The sequence below is a fragment of the Aspergillus tanneri genome, assembly GCF_003426965.1.
Source record: "Aspergillus tanneri strain NIH1004 chromosome Unknown AapTan_4_pilon_pilon_pilon, whole genome shotgun sequence".
In the NCBI taxonomy this organism is placed as follows: Eukaryota; Fungi; Ascomycota; class Eurotiomycetes; order Eurotiales; family Aspergillaceae; genus Aspergillus; species Aspergillus tanneri.
This window is the reverse complement of record NW_022984631.1, coordinates 3,049,746-3,065,194: the sequence shown is the minus strand read 5'-3', so window position 1 is coordinate 3,065,194 and position 15,449 is coordinate 3,049,746. Positions and strand designations below refer to the sequence as shown.

At 50.4% G+C, this 15,449-nt stretch overlaps 4 protein-coding genes across 4 annotated transcripts; 3 read left to right on the top strand and 1 right to left on the bottom strand.

Annotated features, from left to right (window-relative positions):
• Positions 1 to 1,365: 1,365 nt before the first annotated feature.
• Positions 1,366 to 7,935, top strand: GLT1 (glutamate synthase (NADH); the record flags this gene model as incomplete). Its single annotated transcript, XM_033570830.1, has 4 exons — positions 1,366 to 1,541; positions 1,626 to 1,666; positions 1,722 to 5,067; positions 5,124 to 7,935. The coding sequence occupies 4 exons, from the start codon at positions 1,366 to 1,368 to the stop codon at positions 7,933 to 7,935; spliced, it is 6,375 nt and encodes a 2,124-aa protein (XP_033426862.1).
• A 1,704-nt stretch (positions 7,936 to 9,639) lies between these two features.
• ATNIH1004_006193 (EMI1 family protein) lies at positions 9,640 to 10,296 on the bottom strand (the record flags this gene model as incomplete). Its single annotated transcript, XM_033570829.1, has 1 exon — positions 9,640 to 10,296. The coding sequence occupies one exon, from the start codon at positions 10,294 to 10,296 to the stop codon at positions 9,640 to 9,642; it is 657 nt and encodes a 218-aa protein (XP_033426861.1).
• A 213-nt stretch (positions 10,297 to 10,509) lies between these two features.
• On the top strand, positions 10,510 to 13,188 carry yme2 (putative RNA12 protein; the record flags this gene model as incomplete). The annotated part of the gene is made up of 3 exons (XM_033570828.1): positions 10,510 to 10,738; positions 10,818 to 12,563; positions 12,617 to 13,188. The coding sequence occupies 3 exons, from the start codon at positions 10,510 to 10,512 to the stop codon at positions 13,186 to 13,188; spliced, it is 2,547 nt and encodes an 848-aa protein (XP_033426860.1).
• Positions 13,189 to 13,641: 453 nt separating this feature from the next.
• ATNIH1004_006191 (cytochrome P450) lies at positions 13,642 to 15,309 on the top strand (the record flags this gene model as incomplete). The annotated part of the gene is made up of 1 exon (XM_033570827.1): positions 13,642 to 15,309. One exon carries the CDS (start codon positions 13,642 to 13,644, stop codon positions 15,307 to 15,309), a length of 1,668 nt encoding a protein of 555 aa, XP_033426859.1.
• Between the last annotated feature and the right edge of the window lie 140 nt (positions 15,310 to 15,449).

The following is a 15,449-nucleotide window of genomic DNA, read 5'->3' as shown; positions in this document are numbered from 1 at the left end:
GAGAAGTTAATTATCCTGTGGTGTTCGTAGTTCCCATACCGAGTAGAACGAGCGGAAAAATTACCATTTGATACCGAGGTACGTATCGGAGTCGTTAATCTTTCAGGTTCCCACTAGCGCCAGTCGCAGTCTTCCTTTTCCCCTTTTAATTTTGAGATTAAGCCTGGGCCCCACCGGCTTGGATCTTGACGTAGTCCAAACCTAATCTTCTTGGCCAAAAGGTTGCAAAGCCAACCCTCTTATTGGTGGCAGCCGTCTTATCTTGACTTTAGAGTAAATCCCCGGTTAATGGATGGATGCAGTACATGCGACCTCAATCCATAATGGAAAGAAACTGTCTTCTCTTCCAAGTGCTCCTGGCTATAAATTTTCAAGGTCGCCTATTTGGAATGAAACATCAATTATTTTATAATATATAATTATTTGTTTCGAGGGGGGGAAAAAAAAAAAGAGAGAAAATGCCATACCTTCTCCTGGTCCCATATTTGCATTTACGTCAATCACCACACTCCATCTAACCAAGGACGGAGGGCGCCGAAAACGCTCTACAGTCTGTGAATGCTGAACAAAAGGTGTTGACCCAAAGCGGATGGAAATGTCCATAGGATTAATCAATGAAACTGGATTTTTTTCCTTTATTCTTACCCCCCCTTCTTTTCTTTTCCAATCCACCCTCTTTTTATTTAGTAGTAGGGACCGGGATCATCCAGTGCCTTTTAAGCATTGGACTAGCTCCTTTTCTCTTCGCCCATCACTTTTTCCACCTTACAGGAAGAGTAGCGACGTCCTCACCAGGATAGGCAAACTGCAATTCGCCACGGTGGAAGTCCATTTTCGTCCACCCCCACAGCTGTAATTTTCCTCTTCCTCACCTGTTGTTTCATTCGTACAGAAGCAGCTCCTGTCTGGGCATTACTGTAAGGTTGACTCGCCTTCCACCGTCTACCTACTACGGAGTACCTGTAGCGTTACGTCTATTCATACATACACGTACGTCTCGGAGTTGTCCCAGTGAATTCCCCGGACCTCTGCTTCCCGCCCTCCCGCTCGCTGCTACTTACCTATTATTATTCTGCCCCCCTCCATTCCCCTCTCGTCTTTTTTCCCCCCGTTCTCTCTCCCCCTCTCTCTCATATATCTTTCTCGGAGCCAGACGCTGGGACATACCTCATCTCTCTGTTGGCCTCTTTCGCGTTGTTGTCCCTGAACATACATATCAGTGACGACATCTTGCTGCTTTACATATTCCTTATCTATAGATAACAACGTCCCGCTTTGCCCCGAGTCTGTGGCAACATTCTTCATAGCAACCACAAAGACCCCTCAGTTTTGCCAATCCATTCTCTGTCGGCCACCGGCGGAAGAATGGGTCTGAACTTGGAGGAGATCTATGGCCAAATTCTAGTGAATGAGCACCAACCAAACGAGTATTCGGAATACCAGCCAAAACAAGGATATGGCTGGGCGAATACCTTGCCGGAGCGGCAGGGGCTGTACAACCCCGAGTATGAAAAGGATGCTTGTGGTGTAGGCTTTGCTGCGTAAGTGCTCAGGGTGGACCCCATTGTGGTTGATAGATTCATTGGAGCAGGATTAGCTAACGTGGGTTCTCTGCGGGTTTTCAGTCATATTAAAGGCAAGCCTAGCCACAAGATTGTCAGTGATGGTAAGGACACCCTCTGCTTCCTTTACATGTGGCTAACATAAGGGTTTCATCACAGCTCGGAATCTACTGTGCAATATGACGCATCGAGGTGCTGTTGGCTCAGATGCAAGAGATGGCGACGGTGCCGGTGTGATGACCAGTATTCCCCACAAGTTCTTTATCAAGAACTTTGCCCGCGAAGTAGGGGTTGAACTTCCACCACTCGGGCAGTATGCTGCGGGCAACCTATTTTTTAAACCCGATGAGGAATCCCACAAGGAGTCCACTGCATCATTTGAGGAGATCGCCACTTCCCTCGGGTTGCGGGTCCTTGGATGGCGTGAAGTTCCTCGGGATTCGACCATTTTGGGTCCTGCTGCCCTATCGCGGGAGCCTATTATTATGCAACCGTTCGTGGTGTTGAGGTCTGCTTACGGCGAAGGAGACAAGCCGGAGGTTACCGATCCAGGATTATTTGACGAGAGATACTTTGAGCGTCAACTGTACGTTCTTCGGAAACGTGCCACCCATGTTATTGGCCTTGCCAACTGGTTCTATCTATGTTCTCTCAGCAACAGGAACATTGTGTACAAAGGTCAATTGGCCCCTATTCAAGTATACCAGTATTACCATGATCTAGTCAACGTGGACTATGAAGGCCATTTTGCCCTGGTGCATTCTCGTTTCTCCACCAATACATTTCCCTCTTGGGATCGTGCACAGCCTTTGCGATGGGCTGCTCACAATGGTGAAATCAACACACTTCGAGGCAACAAAAACTGGATGCGAGCTAGAGAGGGAGTGCTCAGGTCCGACATATTTGGTGATGAGCTCGATAGCCTTTATCCAATAGTTGAGGACGGTGGCTCCGACTCTGCGGCCTTCGATAATGTATTGGAGTTGTTGATGATAAACGGCGTTTTGTCTTTGCCCGAAGCGGTTATGCTCATGATTCCAGAAGCATGGCAAGACAACCCAGCGATGGACCCCGCCAAGGCAGCATTTTATGAGTGGGCTGCTTGCCAGATGGAGCCATGGGATGGTCCCGCCCTTTTTACTTTCTCCGATGGACGATACTGTGGTGCTAACTTGGACCGCAACGGCCTGCGCCCCTGCCGTTTCTATGTGACGGACGATGACCGTATAATTTGTGCGTCTGAAGTTGGGGCCGTTGACATTGACCCTGAGCGTGTGGTCCAGAAAGGTCGTCTGCAACCTGGCAAGATGCTCTTGGTGGACACCGTGGCTGGCCGAATTATTGACGACTCTGAACTGAAGTATACTGTTGCGCATCGCCAAGATTTTGCGTCATGGCTGGATAAGCAGCTTTTGAAACTTCCTGCTGTCAAGGAGAAGCTGCTTGAACAGAATGTAACCCTTGACTTTTCCCTTGATGATACCACTGTCCAGAACGATCCCCGTCTAAAGGCTTTCGGATATTCCTTCGAGCAGGTCAGCCTGCTTCTTGGCCCTATGGCTGCTGACTCGAAGGAAGCCCTTGGCTCGATGGGCAACGACGCTCCGTTAGCTTGCATTGCCGAACAGCCCCGTCTTCTGTACGAATATTTCCGTCAGCTTTTCGCTCAGGTGACAAATCCACCCATTGACCCTATTCGAGAGGCCGTTGTCATGTCACTGGACTGCTACGTTGGGCCTCAAGGTAACCTCCTGGAGATGGACTCCTCTCAATGTCATCGACTGCTTCTTCCTTCGCCTATTTTAAGCATCCCCGAGTTCAATTCTCTGAAAAACATCAACCACGCCCACAAGGACTGGACGGTGAAGACGATCGACATTACCTTCGACAAGTCAAAGGGTGTTCCCGGATATCTCGAGGCTCTGGACGCCATCTGCGATGCAACCACTGATGCTATTCAGAATGGGGATAAGGTCATTGTACTTTCGGACCGGGCAACTTCTGCTAGTAGAGTTCCCATTTCTGCCCTCTTGGCAACTGGGTTGGTCCATCACCACTTGGTTCGCAACAAATGGAGATCTCTTGCTGCCCTGGTCGTCGAAACCGCAGAGGCTCGTGAAGTGCACCATATGTGTGTTCTGGTCGGTTATGGTGCTGATGCGATCAATCCCTACCTGGCTATGGAGTGTATCCTTAAGATGAATCGCGAGAATCTGATCCGAAAACAGGTCTCCGATGAAAAAGTCATCGAAAATTATAAAGCCTCTTGTGACGGTGGTATCTTGAAAGTCATGAGCAAGATGGGTATTTCTACTTTGCAGTCGTACAAGGGTGCTCAGATCTTCGAGGCCCTCGGTATTGATGACGATGTTATTGACCGGTGTTTCGCTGGGACCGCAAGCCGTATTCGCGGCTTGACCTTTGAGCTGATTGCCCAGGATGCGTTTGCCTTCCACGAACGTGGCTACCCCTCGCGGTCGATCATTGAGATCCCAGGTCTTCCGGAATCCGGCGAATATCACTGGCGAGATGGAGGCGAAGAGCATGTTAATGACCCTGTTAGCATCGCCAATATGCAGGATGCCGTTCGCACAAAGAATGATAAATCTTACGAGGCATATGCCAAGGCCGAACATGAGCAGATCAAGAACTGTACCCTCCGTGGTATGCTTGATTTCGACTTCGAGCAGAGGACGCCCATACCTATTGATCAGGTTGAGCCTTGGACTGAAATTGTTCGTCGGTTCGTGACTGGTGCTATGTCCTATGGGTCTATCTCCATGGAATCCCACTCGACCTTGGCTATCGCCATGAATCGTCTTGGAGGTAAATCCAACACTGGCGAGGGTGGTGAAGATCCCGAAAGGAGCAAACGTCTAGAAAATGGTGATACTATGCGGTCAGCTATCAAACAAATCGCCTCTGGTCGTTTTGGCGTGACGTCTCATTACCTGGCCGATGCCGATGAGCTGCAGATTAAAATGGCCCAGGGTGCTAAGCCCGGTGAAGGTGGTGAGCTCCCAGGTCATAAAGTCGTCGGCCCTATTGCCCACACACGTTACTCCACCCCTGGTGTTGGTCTAATCTCGCCACCGCCGCACCATGACATTTACTCCATTGAGGATCTGAAGCAGCTCATTTACGATCTCAAGTGCTCGAACCCCCGTGCCCGTGTTTCCGTCAAGCTCGTTTCAGAGGTCGGTGTTGGCATTGTTGCCTCTGGTGTCGCCAAGGCTAAGGCTGACCACATTTTGATTTCGGGCCACGATGGTGGTACTGGTGCCTCACGTTGGACTGGTATAAAATATGCTGGCCTTCCATGGGAATTGGGTCTCGCTGAGACCCATCAAACCCTTGTTCTGAATGACCTGCGTGGTCGTGTGGTTGTTCAAACTGACGGCCAACTCCGCACTGGCCGTGACATTGCCGTTGCATGTCTTCTTGGTGCCGAAGAGTTTGGTTTTGCCACCACTCCTCTGATTGCCATGGGTTGCATCATGATGAGGTTCGTAAAATTTTGGATACATATTTTCCCCTACTCTTTACTGATTCTCGTGCTAGAAAATGCCACTTGAACACCTGTCCTGTCGGTATTGCGACACAGGACCCCGAGCTCCGTGCTAAATTTTCCGGAACTCCTGAGCATGTCATCAATTTCTTCTACTATCTTGCTAATGAAATGCGTGCCATTATGGCCAAATTGGGCGTGCGTACTGTCAACGAGATGGTTGGACGTGCTGAGTTGCTCAAAGTTAGAGACGACATTCGGACCCCCAAGCAGGAGAAGATCGACTTGTCTCTCATTCTCACTCCTGCTCATTCTCTCCGCCCTGGAGTGGCTACATACAATGTTCGGAAGCAAGACCACCGCCTGCATACTCGCCTTGATAACAAGCTGATCGCCGAGTCGGAGCTTGCCCTGGAGAAGGGTCTCCCGTGTAGGATCGAATGTGATATTGTTAATACTGATCGCGCCTTGGGCGCCACTCTCTCTTACCAGGTTAGTCGTCGCTTTGGTGGCGAAGGTCTCCCCCAAGATACCATTCACGCCAATATTAAGGGCTCTGCCGGTCAATCATTTGGAGCCTACCTTGCACCAGGTATTACTCTTGAACTTGAGGGTGACGCCAACGATTACGTCGGAAAGGGCTTGTCGGGAGGTCGCCTTATCATTTACCCGCCTCGTGGTGCCGTTTTCAAAGCGGAGGACAACGTGGTCGTCGGTAATACGTGCCTTTATGGAGCCACTCGCGGTACCTGTTATTTCCGCGGTATGGCCGCTGAGCGTTTTGCCGTACGCAATTCGGGAGCCACTGCTGTTGTTGAAGGCGTCGGTGACCACGGATGTGAGTACATGACTGGTGGTCGTGTGCTCATCCTTGGATCAACTGGCCGTAACTTTGCTGCTGGTATGTCTGGCGGTATTGCCTATATTCTGGACATGAACCAGGACTTCCACTCCAAGGTCAATATGGAAATGGTTGAAATCTCCGGTTTGGAGGATCCTGCTGAAATTGCCTTTGTCCGCGGTCTTATTGAGGATCATCACCACTACACCGGCTCCGAACTGGCAGCTCGTATTCTCCTTGACTTCACTCGTGCCCTTCCTCATTTCGTCAAAGTGTTGCCCACCGACTACAAGCGAATCTTGGAGGAGGAAGCTGCCAAGGCGGAGGCTGCGAAGAAGGCTGAGTTCACTCTGCCTCAGCTTCCTGGCGCCCCTGTGAAAACGGAGAAACTAAAGAGCGACGAATCTAAGAAGGCCGAGATGCTGGACATTGAAGACAGTATCAGCGACTCAAAGACTGAGAAGAAAAGGTCAGCTCTCATCCTCGACAAGACCCGGGGCTTCATGAAGTATAGCCGGCGTAGCGAGAAGTACCGCAATCCTGTCAGCCGCACTCGGGATTGGGCAGAGCTTTCTAATCGTCTCAGCGAGGATGAGCTCAAATATCAGTCTGCTCGTTGCATGGATTGCGGTGTGCCATTCTGCCAGTCGGACACCGGTTGTCCAATCTCCAACATTATTCCCAAATGGAATGAATTGGTTTTCCAGAACCAGTGGCAAGACGCATTAAACCGCTTGCTTATGACCAACAACTTCCCTGAATTTACGGGACGTGTTTGTCCTGCTCCTTGCGAAGGTGCTTGCGTTCTTGGTATCAACGAAGATCCTGTGGGCATCAAATCTATCGAGTGTGCCATTATTGACCGTGGTTTTGAGATGGGCTGGATGGTTCCTCGGCCTCCCTCGAGTCGCACCGGCAAGACTATTGCTGTTATCGGTTCGGGCCCTGCTGGCCTCGCGGCGGCTGATCAGCTTAACCGCGCTGGTCACAGTGTGACAGTCTATGAGCGTGCTGATCGCTTCGGTGGTCTGCTCATGTACGGCATTCCAAACATGAAGCTTGACAAGAAGGTTGTGCAGCGCCGTGTTGATTTGATGGCTGCCGAGGGCATCAAGTTCGTCCCCAACACTCCTGTTGGCCCTGATAACGATATATCATTGGATTCTCTGCGCAGGAGTAGTGACGCTGTCATCATTGCTACTGGTGCCACCGTCGGCCGTGACCTTAAAGTTCCTGGTCGTGAGCTCGATGGTGTGCATTTTGCCATGCAATTTTTGCACCGCAACACCAAGTCACTTCTTGACTCAAACCTTGCCGACGGTGCGTACATTTCCGCCAAGGACAAGCACGTCGTTGTTATTGGCGGTGGCGACACTGGCAATGACTGTATCGGCACTTCTGTTCGCCACGGAGCCAAATCCGTCACCAACTTTGAATTATTGCCCCAGCCTCCCCCAGAGCGAGCTCGCGATAACCCATGGCCTCAATGGCCCCGTATCTACCGTGTCGACTACGGCCACTCCGAAGTCAAGACCCATATGGGCAAGGATCCTCGCGAGTACTGTGTTATGTCCAAGGAATTTGTTGATGATGGCAATGGTCACGTCAAAGGGATCAATACTGTCCGTGTCGAATGGACCAAGAGCGCCTCTGGTGGTTGGGATATGAAGACTGTCGAAGGTAGCGAACAGTTTTTCCCCGCCGATCTTGTTCTCCTTTCTATGGGTTTCCTTGGTCCTGAGGACCGTCTTCTGGGTGATGAAATTGAACGCGATGCACGTAAGAATGTGAAGACTCCTCCTGGCCAATACACCTCCAATATTCCAGGCGTCTTTGCCGCTGGCGATTGCCGCCGCGGACAGTCGCTCATTGTTTGGGGCATCAACGAAGGCCGTCAATGCGCTCGTGAAGTCGACAGCTACCTCTTGAACACTAGCTCCCAGCTCCCTGTCACTGGTGGCATCACTCGTCGGCCGGCAATCGATGCGGTTCCACAGTTCACTGAACAGACAGTGTCTGCATAAGTAATTGAGGGTGTTGGACATTTGTGTTGCAGGACTGGTTCCTCGGATGTCGACTCCAGTCCATGTCTTACGATCCAAAGAAGATGATGACTGTGAACGAAGTCCTGTGTTTGCTCACAAAAGTTTGTCGAGGTATAGGTTGGATGGTGTTGTATCTATCATGACAATTCCTACATGATTATGGTTACGTCAGAATTTTTTTACTTCTGGGTGATTAAATTAGGGTGAGGCTTTGTGAATGTCTTGCATTTCGATGCTATTTGTTTCATTCCAGTTTTTTTTCCCCCGGGTGGTCGGTCTTTTTTGGTTGCAGCGGGATTGGTACAGCTGGGATACGACAATGGTGCCCTGGCGATTGTTGAGCTTTTCTTTTCTTTTCTTTTTTCTTTCTATTCTACCGTACATATCCCTTCACAATACTAATGTTGGTTTCCAAAACAATCATTTCTCCTTGCTTTCTCCCCTTTTTCTCCTTTTCCCTCTTATGCTTTGTTTTAACCCAAGCCCCCCTATCCGACTAGACTCCTAGACTGGCATCTAAAGCTACAAGCTGTGGACGACTGCCGAACCCCCTTCACATTGCATTGCAATCTGACTCTGGACAGAATTCAGAATTGAATACAAGGGTCCATTGAATATACCTGGATATCTGTATGGGTATGTCCACTGGGACATGCAGTGTCTAGATGTTAGTACATAGCGTCTACTGTATCGACGCTTGTGAGACTGATATTTTGGGACCTTATGCAACGACGCACCTTCCAAGTGATAGGCATTCACTGGAGCTTCACGACTAACATTTTCTGTCATAGACTGTTCTTCAAGCTCCATCATCATATCGAGAACTTCTTCTCCCACCCCTTCAGCTACATATCGGTAGTTGAAAGCCAGTCGGATTTCCGCCAAAACAACTAGCCGTCACATATTACTGGGGACATCCGCTGATCGACTGCAGTAGGGGATTTGAGAATCGATCTACCTGGAGCTAGATCCTGCGTGTCCACTGCAGCTTGGAAAAAACATGTCCCTTCGTTCCACTCGGCCCCAACGAAAGGAATTTTTGGGTGAGAGAGCGCGGTAATGGATTTTCTTCCTATTTGAGGAAAAAGAAGAAGAAGCAGAAGAAGAAGATGCTGATGACTTGTTGCTGCGGGATTTCAGGAAGCCATGGACTCAGTGGAAGACTAAATCCAATGTGGACGCGGCGATGTGGGGAGTGAATGGGAGGGTCGGAAGATCAGGAGAAGGGGAAGGAGGAGGGGGGAAATCGTGTTTTCCCTTCATTCGAACCTGGGCTCCTTGGGCTTTTATATTCTGTCTTCATAAAGGATGCATCGGCGATGAGCCGGTAGAGTGATGTGGACAAAGGGATTTCTTGCTCTGGTGTCTTTGTTTGGTAACAAGGGCATTGTGATTACAGGGATATTCCTGAGGAATCGATGGAATGTCCCCAATAGAAGGAGATGATTTGATGGGAAAGAGCGTGGATTTCATTCCAGAGGCCGTAAGTACTCCATTTCTGATGCTTTCTTGTGACACAGACAGGGACGATAGTAAAAGTATTGTACAGTGGTCCCACGAGGGACAGGTATCCAAATAATTCAACAATCACTGACGCCAGCAGCATTGCTATAGTTTCACATCAGAAATCGAACATGGTAACAAACAAAGGAAAAGAAAGAAGAAGAAGCAAACAAACAAGAACTACCCGGCCTTCTGTTTCGCCTCTTCCTCGGCCTTCATTTCCCTCTCCAGAGCGGCAAAATCCCCCGAAAAGGCTTCCTGAACAGGCTCCATCCGTAAATCCCAGACATCCTCGCTGCTCGGGCCTGTCTTGAACTTGATCGCTTTCTTCCGGTTGTGATCTCGGATGGCCTGCTTCCGTGTCGACTCGGACCATGTGCGGGTCTTCATGCAGAGCCAGAAATTATCCCAGTGCTCACTACATGACCGTAGTTCGCCGTATCGGTATACATTGACAAATTGACCCCCGAATGATTGGCAGAAGAAGGCGTAATCGAACGCTGCGCGGCAGGACATGGTATCGGGATAGAGCGATTCCGGCGCAATAGAAGCTGGGGAAGAGGAGGACGGTGAAGTAGTGGTATCTGCAGACGATTCTGTAGTAGTAGAAGTAGTAGTAGTAGATGACGATGATGTCTGCTGTGAGGCCCGATTCGACCCATTCAGGTCTCCTTCCAGACTGGCCAGCAGTTGCTTCCACTCGGCGTCGGCCTGCTCATCGCGAGTCAACTGCCGCGGTGGTGACGGTGCGGGTGGGTTGCTGGCTGGCAATGGTTGCGGAGGGGGAGTCTCAGTCTCCTGTTTCGGAAGTGATGAGGAATTCCACCACCAACCCATTGTCTGAATTGAAGGACAGACAGTGTTGATGTTAGAGGACTGGAATTAGAATGAGTTCGAACAAAGTCCGCAGCGAAGGTCTGTAAATTTCATAACGATACGGTACGGTATAGGCCGGTGCTCCACCTGCGTTATGGCCTGTATCGTACTGTACGTACCTATCTATCCATCGACGTCATCCATGGAGTTTGATGTCTCTCTTTCGCTTCATCCATGTCAGCTGCACTAGAGCCAGAATATGATACGACAGACATGTTTACTGGGGACAAAGAATGTCTTTCTGACATCTCTGCGCTGGACGAGAGCGCTACCGGTTCTCATCGCAAAGGACGATGCTGTCAGGCGACGCGGTATTACTACCACTACTACTACAGCCACTTCACATGCCTCCCACCTCGAGACAGGACACATCGGGTTGAACGAAAACGAGGGTCTGCTATTTGTAAATAGTGAGGACTACAGAATCTATCTGTATAACCTCCCCGATAGTACGATTCCAAGCTGATGATCGGTTGATCCAGACATCTTTCCTTCGAAACTACAGTGGCTATTGCTAGGGCCTCTCCGCGCCGGTCGATCCTATGACGAGGCCTTGAAGCGGATCAATAAACCGCATGTGGCGGCGTCTGACCCACTACACATCATAGACCGTGTTTTCCCAGAAAGTCTGGACCTGAAGATCCAAGAAATCGTCCCGCGCTTCAGAGAAGGCGGCGCCTTCGTCAAGTATGCCCGAAAGGCGGGGCTCAAGGATGTAGACGTCGAAACAGCCATCAGGGCAAATCTACAGGAACGTCCCATTCGCCCGTGGTTCAACCCGTTCCAGGCGGTCGGAGTGGCCCGGGTCCTGGGACGTCCATGGATCGAAGATCTATATCGCATTCCTAGCCAGCGACTGAAAGTCGAGTTCCTGCCAACGTCGGCAGACGGAACGGCGGTGGATTTGACGACCGAGTGTCTCTATTCATCCTTTCGCAGCTATGGTAAACTGAAAGACATTGAAAGACAGCCGACGGACTCGAAAACCATCCCAAGGTACGCTTTTGTAGAGTTCTCTCGCCCTAAGTATGCGGTCATGGCCAAAAACTGCATGCATGGATATATTGTCCCGGAGTCCGAGGGAGAGGGAAAGTCGGGTACCAGGATCAAGATCAAGTACGAACGGAAAATCAAGTTCACCATGATCAAGGACTGGCTCCTGAGCCACCCAAGAATTGTAATTCCCGCCGTCGCTGCGCTCGTCGCTGCCTTGACGGTGGCCATTTTTGACCCCATCCGCACGTTCTTCATCAAGCTTAAAATCAAAGCTACCCTTCAAACCGAAGAGAACCCTGTGCTGCAGTGGATTCGTAAACAAGCCAACAAAGCCAATATCATTTACTTTGGCCGTCGCGGAGCCGACCCGCGCGGGCTGACGGCAATCTGGGAGGACCGCCAGGCGGACATCTCTCGGCTTCAATCCTGGCTGATGGAGAATGTCCAAACATTCATCGTTATCCATGGTCCTCGTGGTTCGGGGAAACGTGAGTTGGTTTTGGACCATGCCCTGCAGAATTACAAATACAAAATAGTCATCGACTGCAAGCAGATCCAAGACGCCAGGGGGGACTCGGCAAAGATCGCACGGGTAGCTAGCCAAGTGGGCTATCGACCAGTATTCTCATGGATGAACAGCATTAGCAGCTTCATTGACCTTGCCGCGCAGGGCATGATTGGCACCAAAGCAGGATTTTCGGAAACTCTGGATGCGCAACTCAGTAAAATCTGGCAAAACACTGCCACGGCTTTGAAGAGCATCACTCTGGAAACCAGGCAAAAGAACGACAAAGACTCACATCTCACCGACGAGGAATACCTCGATGCTCATCCTGAGTTACGTCCCGTGGTGGTCATTGACAACTTTTTGCACAATGCCAACGAAGACAGCGTGGTATACGATAAAATCACGGAGTGGGCTGCAGGGTTAACAGCCGGCAATATCGCCCATATCATCTTTTTGACAACTGACGTCTCCTTTGCTAAACCGCTCAGCAAAGCAATGCCAAACTCGGTTTTCCGGATGATTTCCCTGGGTGACTGCTCCCTTGAAGTCGGAAGGAAATTTGTGCTTAGTCATCTGGCGGACGATGCGAAGACCGGAAACAAGCTGAAAGCCAGGGGCGAGGAGAACCTGGAGGGCCTCGACAGTTGCATTGAGACATTGGGAGGTCGCGTGACGGATCTTGAATTCATGGCACATCGGATTGAGGCAGGGGAATCCCCTGGAGGTAAACCAGTTAGCTACTCCTAACGGCCGGGAACTTTGCTGACATTCACGCAGCGGCTGTCAACCGCATTATAGAGCAATCCATGTCCGAAATTTTGAAGATGTTCATACTGGGGACGGAAGCTGGGGCACAGACGTGGAGTCATGAACAAGCGTGGTCCTTGATCAAGGTGCTGGCAAACGCCGAGGGTGGCACGGTACCTTATAATCGAATCCTTCTCTCGGACCTGTTCAAGGAGAATGGTGAGGCCACTCTCCAAGCTCTTGAACAGGCGGAACTCATCTCCATCGTCTCCGTCAACGGATGCCCCGAGGCCATCAAGCCTGGAAAGCCGGTCTATCGTGCTGTTTTTAAGCGGCTGACTCATAACACAAGCCTCAGTAGTCGCCTGGACTTGGAAATCCTATCACAGTTAATTCGCAGGGAGAACCAAAGCATTGCCAAATATGAGGAGGAACTTCAGTTGCTGGGGACCTTGCCGAAGCAGCCCCGCGAGCTAACATATAGGATCCAATGGCTCCTACAAAAGGTATATAATTCCCAAAATACCATCAGCAAGTACGAGAGCGAGAGTGTAACGTTGCGGAAGGTCCTGCAAAGTGAGGGTGGAGGACAAGGGGGATGACTGCAGGTGATAAAGTGGCTTTTGCATATACTTTTTTTTTTTTTTGTTCCTATTTGATTGGAAATAATAGAAATGAAATGAATGGAAGACGGACGCTAAGATAAGCGGTAACCTTAGTTACCGTACCCCGTGCCACCTTACGGTAATCTTCGCTATTCTTAGAACGAACGAACGTTCTGCTCTTGTTGGATGTGGATGTCATAAAAGCGATCCAACACATCGTGCATCCATCGTTCTTTGTTTCTCGTCGTGTGGAGGAGTTTAGTTGGCCTGGATTCATCTGGTTCTCTCTCCCCCTTTTCCACCCTTTTCGGTGGCTTTTTCCGATCGTGTATTAGACACATGTCCATGCTCCTGTATTGGCAGTAGGACAACAACGACGACAAAAAAGAAAGGATCATGGACAAATATACCGCCCTACCAGAGGGGCTGATTCACAGAGTCCAAGAAAATATGCCCGAGATGGGCTGGCCAATGCTGGTGGCTATTCTGGCATTTATTTGCTTGACCACGCGCGTCATCTCTGGACTCCGGAGTGAAAAGGCAGGGACAGATCAACCACGATCTGTGCGGATGGTGCCGTACTGGTTTCCTTGGGTGGGCCATGGTATTTCCTTTGCCTGGAACCACGTAAAACTCGTTGGGAAGGCAAGGGATCGTCTGAATGAACCCATCATAGGCCTTTATATGGGTGGCAGAAAGCACGCCATGGTAGTATCACCATCAATGGCGAAGTCATCCATGGCTTCACGAAGCGCGTCCAGCACGACTCTGATCCATTACGCGCTGGAGACCATTTTCGGGGACCATAAAGCCGCCCTCCGTAGTCTGGACCCGGCGGGCTATAAAGAATTCCACCATACGATCCCGAATCATATGCTGCGGGAACCCTTTATCTCGGAGGCCACTGCGGTGCTCGTCCGCATGATAGAGCTGGAGACACCAAATCTAGTGACCTTTTGCCACAGCGTGGTGGATCAAGCCCTCTGGGAGCGTGGCAGCGACCTCACAGTCGTGGGTGAACCCGGCAAGTCCGCTTGTGAAGTGAACTTTTTCGCCTTGATCCGAAACTTCGTAGGACAGGCCACCACGGCTACGCTCATGGGACAGGCGATCTTGGACGTCTATCCTAACCTCCTGAAGGACGTCTGGACGCTCGACGACCGGTTTCCCTTTGTAGCCATGGGCCTCCCTCGCTGGTTACCGATTCCAGGACTGACTGCAGCGTACGCGGCCCGGAATCGTCTTCTCGAGGCCATGGCAGCGTTTCAGCAGGCCTTTAATTACTGGGATGATGGGATCGACCCGGGGATCAAATTCCGTGATCTTGATGATGTCTGCAAACCCATCAAGCAACGAATGCGATTGTCCAAAAGTTTAGGATTAACGCCACAATCCTGTGCCCCCGGACATCTGTCTCTTCTATGGGCAATGAATGGGAACTCTCCTAATATTGTCTTTTGGCATCTCCTTCGCCTTTATACGGACCCTACCCTTCTGGAGGAGATTCGGAAAGAGATTGCGCCTCATGCAAAGGCTTCAAGGCCTACCAGAGAAGAGACCGGTTTTCCTTTTCACGAGCCTCCCAAGATCTCCATCGATACTGAAGGCCTGTTCAAGTCCTGCCATTTACTGAAGGCCAGCTTCTACGAAACTTTACGTCTGGATGCGGCGCCCCTTTCATTCCGGGAACTCACGTCCGATCTGATAATTCGTGAGTCCGACAAAGATGCCGAAATCGCTGGTACAGGCCAGCCTCGAGCGTACGAAGTCAAGAAGGGCGCTAGTATTTCCGTCATTCATGGAGTCATCCATAACGACGCTCGGTATTTCTCCAATCCGGGGCAGTTCGACCCCCTGAGGTTTATCCTGGCTGATCCCGAAACGGGTGCGAGGCAGGCCAAATTACACACCATCAACCCTTTCGGCATCGGCACGTCCGGCTGCAAGGGACGTGTTTTTGCAGAGAAAGAGTCTCTAGCCTTTGTCGCTGCGATCATCTCCCTGTGGGATATTAAGTCAGTGGATGGACAAGGCCTCTCTCTTCCGAAACATCGGCCGTCTACGGGCGTTTACTTGCCCAAAAAAGATATCAGGGTACGGATTTCGTCACGGGTTTGATCCACACTGGATGAACGGGACGTTTTCTTTTCTTTCCATTCTTCTCTCGGCGTACAAGAGTCATAGGCTAGTATATTTTGTTAATTTAGTACGTTTGGTCGGGGTTCTGACGTTCTGGCGCAATCTGTTTCCCTAGAAGG